Source organism: Salvia hispanica, chromosome 4, assembly GCF_029641045.1.
Source record: "Salvia hispanica isolate PSC_SH4W2 chromosome 4, Shi_PSC_v1, whole genome shotgun sequence".
NCBI lineage: Eukaryota > Viridiplantae > Streptophyta > Magnoliopsida > Lamiales > Lamiaceae > Salvia > Salvia hispanica.
The window spans coordinates 7027625-7044008 of NC_142695.1; the positions used below are offsets into that span (position 1 = coordinate 7027625).

General features: G+C 35.2%; 1 protein-coding gene across 3 annotated transcripts; it reads right to left on the minus strand.

Annotated features, from left to right (window-relative positions):
* Positions 1 to 949: 949 nt before the first annotated feature.
* LOC125194423 (uncharacterized) lies at positions 950 to 15391 on the minus strand. Of its 3 annotated transcripts, none has more exons than XM_048092624.2 (5): positions 15042 to 15178; positions 13769 to 13899; positions 2656 to 2760; positions 2414 to 2470; positions 950 to 1590 (listed from the first exon to the last, which is right to left on the minus strand). In XM_048092624.2, exons 2-5 carry the CDS (start codon positions 13787 to 13789, stop codon positions 1246 to 1248), a joined length of 528 nt encoding a protein of 175 aa, XP_047948581.1. In that variant the 5' UTR covers positions 13790 to 13899; positions 15042 to 15178; the 3' UTR covers positions 950 to 1245. The 3 variants fall into 3 exon arrangements, with proteins under 3 accessions (XP_047948581.1, XP_088912517.1, XP_047948580.1); XM_089056391.1 differs by lacking the exon at positions 15042 to 15178 and adding an exon at positions 12899 to 12957 and having other exon boundaries at positions 13769 to 13901; XM_048092623.2 differs by lacking the exon at positions 13769 to 13899 and having other exon boundaries at positions 15042 to 15391.
* Positions 15392 to 16384: the final 993 nt, after the last annotated feature.

Sequence of the window (16384 nt, forward strand, 5' to 3'; positions counted from 1 at the left end):
TTTTCTCTTCCTCTCTCTTACTTTACTCATTTTTCTTTTCCTCCCTTACTTTACTAATTCTTCTCACTTACTTACCAATTATGCATTAAAACCCTTGTCGTTTTAAATGTATCTATTTTTTGAATACGGAAGGAGTATATGAAGTTTAAAATCAAGTTACTAGAGAAATAAGGCATATTGAAAGATTGATGATTGTGAAATCTCATATATTACTCACTCCATTCCGAAATAAGAGTTCATAGTTGACTCATCATGGATTTTGAAAAATGTAAAGCAAAATGATAAACAAAATTAGCAGAATATGAGCCTCATTTTGTATACTATCCGTTGTAAAAATTGGCCCATTTTGCCATTTGAGAATGTTCGCATTAAAATGTCATATACTTTTTTCCATTTTAGGTAAATGGATCTCATAATTCACCTAAAACATTGTACTCACATTCTATTATAAAACTAATTACAAATGAGCATACATTACACTAATTTCTTTCTTGATTGTTCTTCATAAGTCTAACCAATTTTTTAAAACATGCGTTGAATCAAAATGAGACTAATTTCTTTATTCATTTTCTTCACAAAGTCAAACAATTTATTAGTTATTATATAAAATCAAAATAAAACTATAAATAACATACATAAATAACAAAGCTGAATGAAATGAACTACTAGTAAAATATATAATCTACTTTTATTTATGATAAAAGTGGAAAGAGATTATTATTATGAGAATAACCAAAATAACAAAAATACAGTCTTATCGTGAGATTGAGTAAGATATTAATAAAACCTAATATAGATTAAAATATACACCTAATATCTAGGCATAGACACCAATAATTTATGTTTCCTACAGACATTACTTCGTATTGCCGTAAACGTATGATGCTACCGAATACGTCATATTTCACATGTAGTGTAAAAAATTAATTTCAGAAATTGAGATAATAGATAAAAATAAGTATTCGCGAATAGAATTGACAGTTAAAATTTACTAAATCATTTATGACATGGTAGGCAAATATCGCAACAGTAGGCGCATTGTTGTGCTGGCTGTTTGCGGTTAGGTTTCCACCGCCATCACAAATAAAGTATAATAAAAAATAATAAAAAAAGTAGTAAAAGACACGCTGAAAAGGCAGCGAATTTGACTTTCCAAATCAGTAAACCCCATCTCCAATTCCACCACTCTCAGTATAACAACTTTTTTTCCATAAATAGCTAATCCCACATTCAACCATCCACACGTCATGAAGAGCCACCGGAGAAGGAGATGGAGGAGGAGGTTGAGGCAGGGCCGTGCCTTTCTGGGATGCTTCTGTAAAAGTAGAGGTGGTTGCGTAGCTCCCAGCTCCAGTCAGGGTGGCGCTTCACCATCATCTTAGGCCACCTGTTGATCCTCACGTAGTGCTCCCGCACTTGTCCGTCTGCGAGGAGGCCGGTCACGATCGTGTATGACGCTTCGTGCCCCCCCCACACCTTGTCCTCGGGGTCGGCCGTGATGCTGCCGTCGGGGTGGAAGTACCGCCGCATTGGAGGGGCGCCCTCGCCCCTCCAGGACGGGTCCAGCTCCCGCCAGTACTCCGGCGCCATCTGCAGAGAGGGAGAGAAAGAAGAAGCTAATTATCTGGTGAGAAATATATATGTGCATCAGTAATTGCTTGATTTGTTCTCTCCTTATGCTTTTTATTGGGTGTGGGATTTTTTATAAGAGGAATATATTCTGTTTTCTAGGAGTTAGGAATCTTGTAGCATCTGGATCTGGATGAACACTACTAGTTCATCTTCGGTTGCATACTACATTTGGAAAGACCTTGCTTTCTATGAAGAATAGATGAGAACAATAACATCTAAATTCACAACAATCAGTAATAAGTCCAACAAAACAAAGATCGTTGCCTATTTACTTACTGTCACTACAGGTTTGAGTAAAATTTTATGATAAGATTGCATAGCTGGAATATGAATGAGTAATTCGGAAAGAAAGTTAACATATTTGGTTTCAGAGTTTACGAAGATGTGGAACCTTTAATCTTGGATTCAGTTATCAAATAGAATCAGGGAGACTGGTTTGGCCTAAACTGGGATGAGAAAAGGATTCTCTTCACCAACCATGAAAAATTGTTAAGAGGGATAAACTTGCGTTTTAGATTTACAAAAAGGATTCTAGTTTAGTAGGAGCATATAGCATCATCATCTCCATTCACAACTTTGATCCTCCTTTCATTGTCCTAAGATCATCAGAAGCAACTTCAAAAGAACTGTACAATAAAAGCGTGTTGGGAGTTCGCAGAACTAATCCTATGGTGTGCTACTAATGATCCTCATATTTGCACCTAGGAATCATATGATCAGCACAAGTGTTCAAAACAAGAAAACTGACAAGAACTGAGGTTCAACACAAGTAATGGCATACCTCTGTAAAGCGGAATTCCCAAACATGGTCACAAAGGTCATCCCTAGTGATTCGAGTCTGACGTAAGAAAATTGCCAGTTAGAAAGTATAATAGGCACCACCTTCATATTAGTTTAAGTTATCACATATTGCATGCATTTAAAATCAGATCTGTGATTTATCCGATATGATAGTGTAAGCACATAAAGCCCTTCCCAGGCGCGTCTGTCCAAGAGATAAGGAGAGGAAGAAGTGAGACTCACTCGTTTGCCATCTCTGATCGAGAGCAATGTAGCGATCATCTTTGGAAGTCCTTCAACCGTTGATACACGTGGTATATGTGCCTTATCCAACCATAACTCTTGACACTGGAAAGAAAGGCACAACAGTGTAAACAATTTAGTCTAACAATTGGGGATGGCATTGGCGTGTTGGCATAAAAAATCATCAAAAAGAAGCCAGGCTAAAAAGTAAAGCAAGTAATATCTTCAAACACATCAGGAACATTATAGCTAGAGCATGATGATCAACTCATGGCGCACATGATATTCTTCTAAAGGAAATAGAAGTGCTCCATCTGTCCACGGAGAATGTAGAAAAAAGGCCATTGTGCTACACTCTTGTGGACACAGGGAGTACATTATTTTCCATCTCTATTTCCATTTTAGCTCACCATTATATATCACCACCCTAAGTAGAAAAATCGGTAGAAACAAAAATCCCAATCAATGAGCATGAGCAAGGCAAACATATTTATTTGAATTAATGCTCCCAGTGAAAGGTGTAAACACAAAACCAATAATAAAAAATACAAATCCCAGCCCATGAGTGAGACAGAATTGCGGAGGAAGTATATAACAAAAAATGATCAGAATACATATCCCTGTCGATGAGTGAGATGGACAAGTATCTTTCAGTTAGATGTCATTGTGGAAAAAAGAGAAAACATATAAAAATTAGTGGCATGGAACTTGAAGACCCTTTAAACAGGGGGGGTCGCAATCTTCAAAAGACTATATAATGTAAAAAAATGACACACAACCAGAAGTCCAGAACCATGGCTGTTCCTCTGTTACATTATTAACAAAAACAAGAATTCTGAAGAATTTCAGAGTTATTCTGTTTTACTTTATCATTCCATTTTACTTCTTTCTGCTCCATTTATGATAATTTTATTCCAGCTGTTTCATCTGAATCATTTTAGGGTTATTCCATCTTATGATTATTGTTGGGGTTCAAACCATCCCACATTAGAGAATAGAAAATGTACGATCAATATATAAGTGCAACCCCTACTCCATTATGTGACGCCTTTTGGGGAGGGCTTGGCCCAAAACGGACAATATCATACTACTTTGAGTTTGGGTGTGCATCGGCAAACCCTAACACTTATCTCTGGTTATGGGGATCCCTTTCAGAAATATTATTAAACTTTGTGATATGAAAAAACATGAGTAGTCACAATTACCAGAAATCAATCTATGAGCATAGAGCTAACAAAATAGATAGGCTGAAAGGGAACGAGAATTCAACATAAAAGACATGATAATGGAAGTTAAAAAGAATCGTACTAGTATGTCGGGTTAAACAATTGCACACACCGATCATTATGTAGTAGACTCTATACCACAAGGCCACATTTGGTAACCATAGCATGATTTACTAAGATATTAAATCATGATAGGAATAATAAGATAGAGATCAAGATAATGATACTGTTATTGTTTGAAATGTTTGTTTGAAATGTAAGATAAAAACAAGTGTGGTATTTATTGCTGAGTTGGATTCTGCAGCCTACAACTTGCTTGAGGTGGCCCCCTGGAATGTTTGGTACCAATTCCATGCAAGTAGCACCTCCTAAACATTGTTGTAAACGCATTCAGACAGACACTATAGACAGAATATCTCACGTAGACGCAACAGATGGTGGTACAAGAAACAGCTGTGCTGGTATGCAGTAGGATGGAGCTCTCCCTCTTTCAATAGGAACCATGTGATAATCTAATAACATCATATACATGGTATTAACAGGCAATGTCTAGTTTTCATCTCGTTCAGGTATTTTACCTTATCTAACGCGTATTCTAGAATATGCATCAAAAGAAACTCATTTGTCTCTCTATTTATCAGGTGATGACTGTCCAGAGTGAGCTGAATTTTAGATACTGATTTTTTATGAATATGTACATACATTTTACTAATGTATCTGCACAGGGGATGACAAATATCTCTAACTGTATCTAAATTTTTGAATAGATACAGTAACAGAGACAATTTTGATAAGTGTAAAAGGCAGATGAGATGGATACTGGCTGCAGAGAAGAGAGAACAAACCACGGAACAAAAGTAGATGAGCTGGATTATACTCCTATGAAACTAAGAAAACTGAACTAAAGATATAAAATACACAGAAACTAATCCTTCAGAGAGGCCTCGGTTTCTGATGTCATAAAACTAATTTTCTCCCCGGCACAGCTCTTCCACTGAGGAGCTATTTATAACAATCACATAAAGAGTCCTTACCAATACCATCAACAATTTGAAAGTAAATCTAAACCTAGAAGACTAATGACAGAAGACTCTTTAAACATATCAGCAGGAACAATCCCTATCAAATTGCCTTGTAGAATCAGCCTTGTTTCTCAAGACTGATGTGGAACCGTCCATGGGGAATCATTAAAGCCACATTAATCTCGTCACTCGGGCTGGTCTGGTGCAGCGTCTTGAAATAGCCCATCAGCAGCAGCAATAAATTAATCCTCCACATAGGCCTACCGTTTTCACTGTCCTAAAACTAATTCTCCCCGGTGCATAACATTCTGATGAGGAGCCATTTATAACAATTACATAAAGACTCCCACTTCTTATCAACAACTTGAAAGTAATCCAAACCTAGTAAACAAAGGTTAACTACTACTACTTTCACCAAAATCGGCAGGGAAGATCCCTATCAGAGTTCCACGTGCTCTACATTTTGACTGCTGGAGAAGTTTATGCTCCATAACTTATCTGGATTCATGAAGTGTTTATCGGGAAATAATACATTTATTGGATAACCAAAGCAACAATTGGCAAGGCTATTTATTGGAGTCACTGATAATCTGATCTAATTTCTTCTTCACATCATCAGGCACGTGATGGTTTGCTATTTCACTAGTAGAATAACAGATACTACTATAATGGAGTATCATAACCCAAATTCAGCACAAGCATGCAAATTTTTACAAATCTTCTTATGGTCAACAAAAATATTACTGCATTCCAGTAGGAGACGTTACAAGAAGCTTGCTAAATGTATCATATGACATCAAATAGAACATAGAAGTAAAATGATAAATTCGGGAACAAGGGAGAAAATGAACTACAGCAATAACAAAACGAGCACAGATGGCACCCTGGACCCATTTGTTTTTCACATTTGCAGCTGAATGCATTCCAACTAGTATCAATAACACTCATTGTACAATTTTGGAGGCAAATTACTTACTTTCATGCCTTATTTCTCAAATTCTTATAGTAGAACCCCTTAGGGAATTAAACTTTGCCTGGTTTGAAGATTTCAATGATCCTCGATGCAAGGATCACACACAATAATGCGTGATAACGAATAATGCGCGATAAAGCAATTCCATCTAATTTTATATAGACTAAAGTTCAAAATTTGGCGCTCTACATTTGCCCGAAAAAGTTCAACACATTAAGTGTGATAGCTTCTAGTGCTAAACAATATGTAGCTGTCCATACTTATGGTTTCGTAAAAAAATTGATGGTCACTAGCATTTGATTTTGATCAGATTAGTGAGTTAAATATCATGCTAACTATAAAAGTAAAGAAATACTTAAATTTTTAAAAAACACAACTATTATTGAAAAATATAAAAGGGAATTCTTCTGCTAATTTTAAATTTAAAGGCATTTAATAACCTTCAACTTTTAAATGCATTTAAGTTACTAATTTGGTCAAAATGTTGTGGACCATTAACTTTTTTATGGAAACGTTAAATACAGACCAAAAATACTTAAGGACTAGAAGCTATCACACTTAAGTGTAGGACCTAAAAGCTTTTTAGGGAAAATGTGGAAGACCAATTTTGGACATTACTCTTTTATATAATACTATTTGTAAAACATCTTTGATGCCTCAGAAACAATTCAAATGAAATACTCCATCTGTCCCATTAAAAATGAAACTTTTCCTAAAATGAAAACTAACATCATCTCTACTTTTTCCTCTCCTTTACCATATTCTTTGTCCATTACCTCACAAAACAATACTCACTCCGTCCCACTATAAGTGAGGCGTATTCCTATTTTTGCGGTCGTCCCATTATAAGCGACACATTTCAATTTATGGCAAAAAAAAGCAACACTCTATCCCTCTCTTGCTTTATCCTCTTTCCTATTTTTTTCTCACTCATGCTTTATTCTCTTTTCATCTGACCACTAAACACCACAACCTAAAAACTTGTGCCCAAAAGAAATGTGTCACATGTAATAGGATGGAGGGAGTACTATATAAAATCCTATGCCGAAACAAATGTTTCATATTTAATGGGACGAGGGAGTATGAAATTATTTATAGTTTGTTTTTAGCAAGAATCTTGCTTTGCTTTCTCACATAATTTATTGTTAAGAATAATTTAAATTGATATCATCGTGGACTAGGGGGCGTTTACATTATGTGAAAACTTAGATAAATAAAGTTAATGTATGCTTATCTTATCCATCACATAATTTTGCATATTGAACAAATGACAGAGTAGTAGACATCAAAAACAAATATCCTCGATTCAATTTATAATCTAGATCAAATGCCCTATATAGTGATATATTTTATTTTGTCGACTAAGTAACACTATTTAACACGAACAATAGGCTATTCCGATATAATATGTGAGTTTACAAATAATTTCCTGATAATACTTGGTCACTAAAAGGAATTTACTCATTTAACTCACATCACGAATCCCGAGTTTCAATGCTCTTTTAAATTTAGGTTCAGATTTCGAAAGGTTGGTAATTTTATTTCAATACAATATTATACTCCTAGTTATATGTCATAAAATAGTTTAGTGCACAAAAGTTGACTAGTTAAAACCTACACAATTTCATGTTAAGCAATAAAATCCATTATTAAGTATACCCGAGGAGTTTGACATTATCTTGAGATATGTGTGATGAGTTTGTTATTGACTTGAGGAAATAGAAAGCACTATGACCAAATTACATATGAGTTATTTCATAGGGACTATTTCTAAACCTTCCTTTTATTATTGATTTTATCAATTTCAATGTGATAGCCAAAATCTTCAACTTGAGAACAGTCTTAGTATTATTTTTTATTCTAAATGAAAGTAACCAACCCCCCCTAACAGATCATGAAACATTTATATTTATATATCTGTTTTAATATTTAAAAAATATCGTTATAACCAAATTTACCAATTCAGACTGTAACATTAAGATACTTAAATATTAAAGCTTAACTCAGCTTGGAAAAGGTAATTTAAAAAAACCTTAAAGAACTACTCCCTCTGTCCCACTCTATGTAATGTTGTTTTGTGAGTTAAGTGTAGAGAACAAAGAAAACATAGAGAGAGTGATGTTTATATTTTTAGAAATGTGTCATTTAGAGTGCATCCCAAAAAGGAAAATGGTTCACGTAGATTGGGATGGGACGGAGGGAGCAGAACTGATAAATATTAGGAAATCTTATATCCTTTAAACAAGTTACCCTCAAAATCCCATTCAAAGTGAATCATTTCTTTTTTGGCACATAAGAGAATACATATATGATAATAGAAAGATTTCTCTTTTATGACTTTTACTAACCGATCCCGACTCAGAAAAGTGACCAACCACGGCCCATTGTTTAATGAAAGAAACGGTACATGAGCCGTAGCCCTATAAGCCCACATCTGTGTAGTGTGTGTAGAGTAGATTGTTCAATGCGGCACAAACCTATTTTTGAGTATATAGTAACTTTTTAAGTTTAACTCCAAACATTTTCTCTTGATATATTTTCATTTTGATGGACCCTACTCAACATTTCATTGGCGTGATGGGTTGGGTCATGCCGAACTTTCATAGATACTACTCTTTTGAAGATGAGGAACCTTAGAAAGGCGATTTAGACAGATACATGCTCGGGCCGCTGAGCCCATTTGACACCTCTAACTACTTCTAAAAGAAATAATTTAGATCACTTGCAATTCCTAAATTATGAACTTTAAAAAAAAACTGAAAAAGTGATATAAGTAGCAAAAATAAATTAATGCTAACAAAAGGTTCCTATTCAAAGGTCTACTCATATCTTTAGTCAGTTTATATTTATATATATATATATATATTGATTATCCTCTACCATATTAAAACTCGAGCAAAAAAATAGGTTCTAATGGATAATCTTCTAATTTGTTTGAATGGATGAATGCTACATTCGTTACTTGACCATAGAAGTTATTGGTCCTCTACATTTCTCCGGAAAAACTTACTGATATGCTCAAACTCCTGACCTAGGGTCGCGGTCAACGGTGTGGAGACATGAGGCCCTGTCACCGTAGGATCGTTTTATGATGCTCGTGCGGACATGTTAGATTAGAATTGTTGACACAACAGTTAACATCCCCAAAAAAGGTAAACCGAAGAGTGTGGGCTTTATAAGGGTCTAATCAATATATTTGGAGTCACTAGTGTACCTAGCCGGTATGTTTTGGTCAATATTTAATTGTTCCATCGAAAAATTTAGATTAGTGATTTTAATATTATTCTAATTATAAAAATTAAGAAATACTACTATTTAAATTTTAAAAAACAAATATTAAAGAAAAAAACATAAAAAGGAGATTCTTCTCCTTTTAATTATTATTATTCATTTAAAACTAGTATTAATGCTTATTTCAGACCTTTAAAATAGTTGAGAGGATTTGCCTGCCTTTTTCTTCGAGTATTCATTTTTATGCCAAAAGAGTTAGCCCACATAAAACTCAATATATCTATAACAATCTCAAATTATTTCTTCAAGAATATAAGAAATATAAACTTAAAACATATATTTTGGATGAATTGAACTTTTCAATTGTTACATTACATATAGGATATAGCTAAGCTTGTAAAGATGTAGGAGTCTTGTATTAAGATGCTCCTAGTTATGGAGGAAGTTTTGCACCATAGTACAAAACGAGGGAGGAATGATGAGTGGCTGCATAATTGTGTAGCCATTCATAGATGATGGCATTGAGATGAAGGGTATGGATGGGAATAGAGAATCTGAGCTAAATAAGAGATAGCAGAGGCTACTATGAGCTGACAAGAGCCACCCAACCTGAGTGTTCACACCAGCCTAACTTTGGTTTGAGTAGGAATCTCATGTTCGTGGACCTCACTTTTAAACCACCACAAAGACACCTCCACATATCATGTCTCGTGTTCGTCTACCAGGCAGCGACAAAGAACGATATCGTAGTTAAAGATTCGGGCTAGAATGGATAAAAGGGGAAGGACGGGCAACAAATGGATAGATGGAAATAGATGGGAGGACCATGCTAACATTCTTGTAAGTCTTTGATAGCCTTTGATATCATTATAAGATGCCATCCACTTTGGCAAAACAAGACTAAAAAGATGATACAGGCCTAAGTCCAAACTGTTTAAAAAAACCCTATGATAATTGTGGTCCTACGTTACATAAGTTGAGAGTAAGAAATGTTTCCCGGAGTTATATATAGAATGCAAGACACTTAGCAACACGATAACAACTGTAGTGATCATAAATATAAACTACCTAAGTGACCTAACACATCAAGTTTGTGATTACTAGTAAATGGAAAAAAACACAATAAAAGAGATCATAACTAGCATTTCGCTAGAGACCAGATTCACATTTTAACCCCTCTTCATTTTGATACATAAATTGATTTGACTTCCTAACTTATCAAAATATTCTCATGGCTTACCGATTACATATTGATCGTTATTTACATGTTTTTTCAGATATTTCTATTTCTAAGCTACTTTTAGTTTCTTTTTATGTGTCCTACACAAAATGTTACACCATGTGTTGTATCTGGGTGAATGATGTGCAGTGTTTATACATTATATATACTATTTCTTTATTAGATTTGGATTGCAAGGCTGAAAAGTTCAATAGTTTTTTAATACTTACTTATGTTATAGCAGTTTCAAGTTCAACCCCACTTGATTCTAGAATCAATTTTAATTGGTTTAAATTTTCTCTTCTTTTTGAATCATGTAATGCATGTTCACTAAACTCCACAGGTCTACAATATCCTATCATGTATGCATTTCTTATGCTACAATACTTAAATGTTGTGACGAGCGTGGGGCGTACTGATTTAGGTAAAAAAAAAAGGTGCACTAATAGTTCAAAATCAGTCAAACTACACTAGAGCAGTTTATTTATAACCAATAAAACATAAATGATTCATATAAACAAATAAGACAGTTCATATTAAAATTTTCCAAGAAATGAGAAAATTCTCAAAAGGTATGTACACTGAGCTTGGTGAAAGGAAGGGTTTCTTGAAAAAAAAAAATTGAAAGGTTATTTTTGGACATGGAGAATGAAAACAAAAAGAAAGAAAAAAATAGGGAACTTGAGGTAAAAATTATAAGGTAAGTGAATTGGGCTTTCAGTTTGCCAAACGAAAGGTCAACAATGACAATAAGAGAAGGAGAATTTCTACCAAGGGAAGAGAGAGAGACACTACTTTCCTTGATGAAGACTTAAGACATCACGGGTAGTTTTTTGAGGTCGCAGCTCGTCTCCCTTCCTCAGTCTGTTGCTCGTCTCCCTTTCTCTTCTAGTCACAAGTGCGCCGATCATTTTCTCTACCATTACGTTGCAACCCACTGCACAACTGATGAGCCCAATTTTGTGCTCCTTTTTGCATCTTTAGATTATGAGTCTGTTTCTTGTCTATTTGGTGTGTTTTGAGTCTCTTGGACTTGGAGGACACTTCTGGTTAAGAGGGCAGGTTTGGGCAATGAAGGCACATTTGCAAGTCATCGGGGCAATTTGTGTCAACAAAGCAGAAAAGGTCAATCTGACCAAATGCGGACAAAATGCCTTGGTGATCCGATGAGCGGTGATCATAAGGACGTTGGGAAAGAAAAGATTGGATAATGAAGCAGATAACCTTACTTGATTGGACAAGATATGAATATATCCAAACTTCAGGGATAGGGCAAGACTCCGGAGACCAAGATTGAAATTGAGAAGGAGAAGGGAGGGATCTGGCCGACAGGATAGAGATGAAAAGACAATATACAAGGCCTAATGCTGAACCTACGCATGACCCTCCAATGCAGCCCTAGATTTTTTTCCCATAAAATGAGCTCTCATAGAGGCCTTTATTCAATACAAGTACTAGACATGAAAGCCACAATCAAAAAAAAAAGAGGAAGACAACTCTTTGGCAAGATACAAGCTGGAAAATGAACTGCCAAATGCTTAGGACACCAACCATCTATAGTTGTTGCATTTGTGCCTTATTTGATTAATGAACCTCTGAGAAATATTCAGCCAACGTCCATCTTCCCTGCTCTAGAGAAAGCCTAAAACATTCAAGCCTAATTTGTTGTCTTCTCGTTATGTCTACTAAAGTATAGCTGAATTATGTTGCGAAGAAGTTGGAGATCTAGTCACTGTGTAACCCTTTATAGAGGCCAGTTGAAGCAAGGCACCAAACCCTAACCCTAAAGTGAACAAGCTAGCAAGACCTTTAGATGGATGTTCATTCGGGTATTTCTCTTTCCATTCACTCATAAACCAATAGGTACTGACAGGGAAGCGGACAATGGATGCCAAGCTTACAGATTTTTGTAAGTATATGATTACTTTAATCACTAGTCAAAGAATGTTAGTAAAGTCCATGAGAGGTTATCATTGTTTCATCAACATATCTTTCTAGGCCATCTAAATGATGGATAAGCAAATAAATTATACAAGTGCAGACCTAATAGAACATACTTCTCCAACAACTATCATAAAGCATCTGTCCTATGGAAGACCAAATCCCAATTCTCTCCACGCTTAATTATTGCAAGATACTAGCCAAAAAATACATCAGTAATTCATAGCGCACAATATTAACTCCAGTAGAAGAGATAAATGCCCGCTGCTGGAAATTAGAACAGTAAAAGACACGGGGAAGAACAGAATAGTGAAATGGAAATAAATGGAGAACGACTGAGACGATAGAAATAAAATTACTTAAAAGAAACAACTAGCCTAAACTATCGTCCTATTCAAATTTTCCAAAGACACTTCAATGTAGGGAACAAAACCCTATTTGTAAGATTCTACTCAAGACTAAAATTTGAATAGAGCTACTAACTAAATGTAACAAGTAGACTCCTAATCAAACTAACGCTAAAAGATACCAGCTCAATAAACAAAAATACAAGAAAACTGCTAAGGATAAAGATGGCTGCAGGAAAATTGATCCATAACACTAGCTCTAAGATTGGGTTGAGGACTCTTACCCCTTCTGAGTGCATAACATGCTTATATCTCTGCAGTAGCTGAAACTAGCCCTCTTCTCCTGACAAATCAAGTACTAAACCAATTAAAACTCTTACCCCAAATTTAATTCAATATATATTAACCAAAAATATAGGGAGATTCCTTGCTGACAAAAGTGAGCAACAATGCCAACCCAAGTTACAATTAAAAGAAGACTGTAACAGCAAATTCAGAAGAATCCTTCCAGGTGTACTGATTGCCATTGTCAAAGTCCTCAAGGTTCAAGCTGAATGCCACATTAGAGAGGGAATCCAAAAGACACTCTTACAATTTTGTCTCTACTAATCCATAATAGTCATTCTTTTTTTAACCCGGGCTTCCAGCTGAATATACTAAGAATTTACTGATCTCTAGCAGCATTCATGATTTACTAACATCACTGATTCACTACACATATTGACACTGTACGGTCTTGTTTCTCTACCTTGAATTCTTCAGTCAGAAAACAATAAGTCACAACAAATTCCTACAAGAATTGCTAAGCTCCGCCTTACTTACTCTTTGTTTGAAACGTGCTTCATACCGCTGTAAGCATGTCCAAAGAAATTGCTACCGTAACACGATGCTCAAAGTTCTGGTTTTCGTAAATTGATACGCCAATGTAAAAATTGATGCAAAGTAAAATATGCAAAGCATGTTCATTTGACATATGTATAACAAGACGATAAAATGGTCCTGCACCTTCCTTCTAAGTCAAACCACAAACAAGTAAAGTCGTGTCATCGCTCATCTAAGAAACTAGATTGATTACTTCCAACAAACAAAAATTCAAAAAAATTAACTGTGGTTACGATTTACAAATAACTCAAGGAAACATGTTTCTTTATTACCATCTTCTCTCCATTCTGCATTGGCAGTCACTTCCCCATAGCTGGCAATACCCGATTTCCGAGATGGTAGGTTTCCACAACTCATACAAGCAGTTAAAGATTTTGGACTCGGTCTATATGAGACAAAAATCCTGAAACATGTGCATAATAGGAATTGTGACATTTATACAGAGAAATAGTTATTAATGCTCATAGTGGAGGAATCACAGAAAAGCAGAAGGCATATAGTTCTCCTTTCTGCATGCATGGAGCTATGTGTAATTATGCAATGCAAAAGTTAAGAAGCAATTATTCAGACCAACACCTTTCACTGAAACTCCTATTCTACAATTTGACAACACGGAGCAGGATTAAGAACCGACACACAAGGGTGTATCATACAGGCCTTTGATGAAACCCTTGTAGTGCATTCAAACAAACTTTCCACCTTGCAATATTTTACAACCAAAAGTAAACATAGAGAACAGGAAAATCTAGAGAATTGAGCTCCTTTTCCACCCACAATGTTCGAAAGCTGCAAGCTTAGGATATAAGTAATCATAGTAATCGACTCCACGGACAACCTACGACAATTTACATTTGAAATTTAAAAGTATTTCCTTACCAAACTTGTATTCCACCTATTGTTGGGTCGACAGTCCGGTGGTACCGTGGTAGATTGCAGACAGCACTTGAATCCTAACTTTTTCCCATGTTATAATATGCTTTTATGAAGTTCAATGGTAGCACCATACATAGTGTTTCTATTAGGGGCATTGAAGCTTATTATTTGACCATCTTTTTCCTTCATTTTAGTGGTTTCTCGGTATTAGCAGTTTTATAGAATTACACAAATAACTAATAGTCACCGAATATCCAATCTAGATAGTGTTCAAACTATGAAACTACCACATTCATAGTTTCACACTTTCACCTCCTCTTATCTAGACACTTTCCTTTTTACACTTCTTTGCTGAATTTTTGTTTTAAGGGATTCTGCATTTTACATACGAGATGTGCAAATGCATTCAAATTAAGAGCAATTGTATCATGAAAAGAGTTAGCTCGTAATCAATCAATCACCGGTTGTGCAAGTGCAACAAGACCTAGAATACGTCAAAAAGCACGGAATGGGCGATAAACAAACTCAGATTCAAATACCACCTACTGTACGTCAAAGGATGGGAAGAGATCCAAAAACACACAACTGCAAAAGTCCACACCTCAACCGCAACAAAACAAACAAGCAATTGTGCCAACACGCAAGCTCATAAAACAGAAGAAAGAAAATAACCTTGGAACCCCAAATTCTATCGGAAGAAGCAACCGGATTCCAGCCGCGAGAAACGAGGCGAGCTTCCGCCAAGCTGCGCAAGTCGAGCTTGGCGAGAATTATCGTCAAAATTTCGGAACCGACCACCAGCAAGGGGTCCTGATGCTCCTCTAAATCATCGAGTTTAACCTTCCGTTTACCTCTATTGGTAGATTCTTCACCGCCGGAGTCCGGCATTAGATGAATTGAGAACTCGGAAAACGAAAAAGTACTGGTTGGTCACAGAGATTCTCGAAAATTGGAGGGATGAATTGAGTGAGAGAGAGAGAGAAAGAGGGAGACGTGGAGCTACATGAGGGCGAAACATATGATACATATCAGGTGTCGACGTCAGGCATTTAATTAAACGGCTGTCGAGCTCCTCGAGAGGCGCGTTAAGTTTTTTAAGGTTTCCTCTTCTTTTTTTTACGATTTTAATTTAATTAAACGACTTTTTACTAATTATTATACTAATACTATTAACTTTTCTAATGTTAATGAGTATATATTTTTTTAAAAATAGTACCAATTTAATTATACTAGTGTGAACCCCGCGCATGCGCGATTTAAAATATTTATTTTATTAATTTAGGATGGTAAATAAAATAAGAAACAACATAATTACATAATATAAAAAAATAAAAAATACTATATACTATATCCTTAATAACATTTCAATACTAAAATACTATAATATGAAAAGACATAAAATATTTATATACAATTAAAAAATATTAGAAGGACAATGATACCGCCATAAAAATAGAAGAGATAAACAACCTTTATTATACAATAATACGAATAGCAAAATGAAGAAAAAGAAATAGTGAGTACAAATCCAACCAAACACACCATCAGAGTGCCGCAACTTTTCTCTCATGCTTATTTCTCTCCCAATCTACTGTTGACCTTATATTCCTCCTTAATCTTCAAAATGATGATTTTTTCATTTGCGCGAAAACAATGTGATATCTTGTGTTCTTCATCTTCTTAATTTGCTTTCTCTCGACATTTCGTTAACTTTGAGTGTTTTCCTACTTTAAACTATGAAAGTGACGAAATTGACAACGAATATGAAAAGCATTATCGATACAAATATTATAAAAAATATCTATTATAGCTAAACTTAAAAAAAAAACTTAAAAAGAAAAAACAAACTAACACTAAAAAAAAGTTTATATATATGAACTAACATCACTCAAACAGAGAATGATCAACAAAATAGGATTTAAAAGTGTTGTTTTTATTTCACCTTCTCTCACATGAGTATCTCTCCACGGCCTATGTCTCGGGCTTCTGGTCGTCGCCTTTCACTCTCTCTCTCT

What these genes read in the sequence shown, in the direction of transcription:
- LOC125194423 (XM_048092623.2), bottom strand. Translation starts at nt 15,257, where the DNA reads ATGCCGGACTCCGGCGGTGAAGAATCTACCAATAGAGGTAAACGGAAG. An exon ending in CGATCAGAGATGGCAAACGA is followed by an intron (nt 2,471 to 2,655) that starts GTGAGTCTCACT and finishes TTCTTACGTCAG; the next exon opens with ACTCGAATCACTAGGGATGA. An exon ending in GGGAATTCCGCTTTACAGAG is followed by an intron (nt 1,591 to 2,413) that starts GTATGCCATTAC and finishes CCCTCTCTGCAG; the next exon opens with ATGGCGCCGGAGTACTGGCG.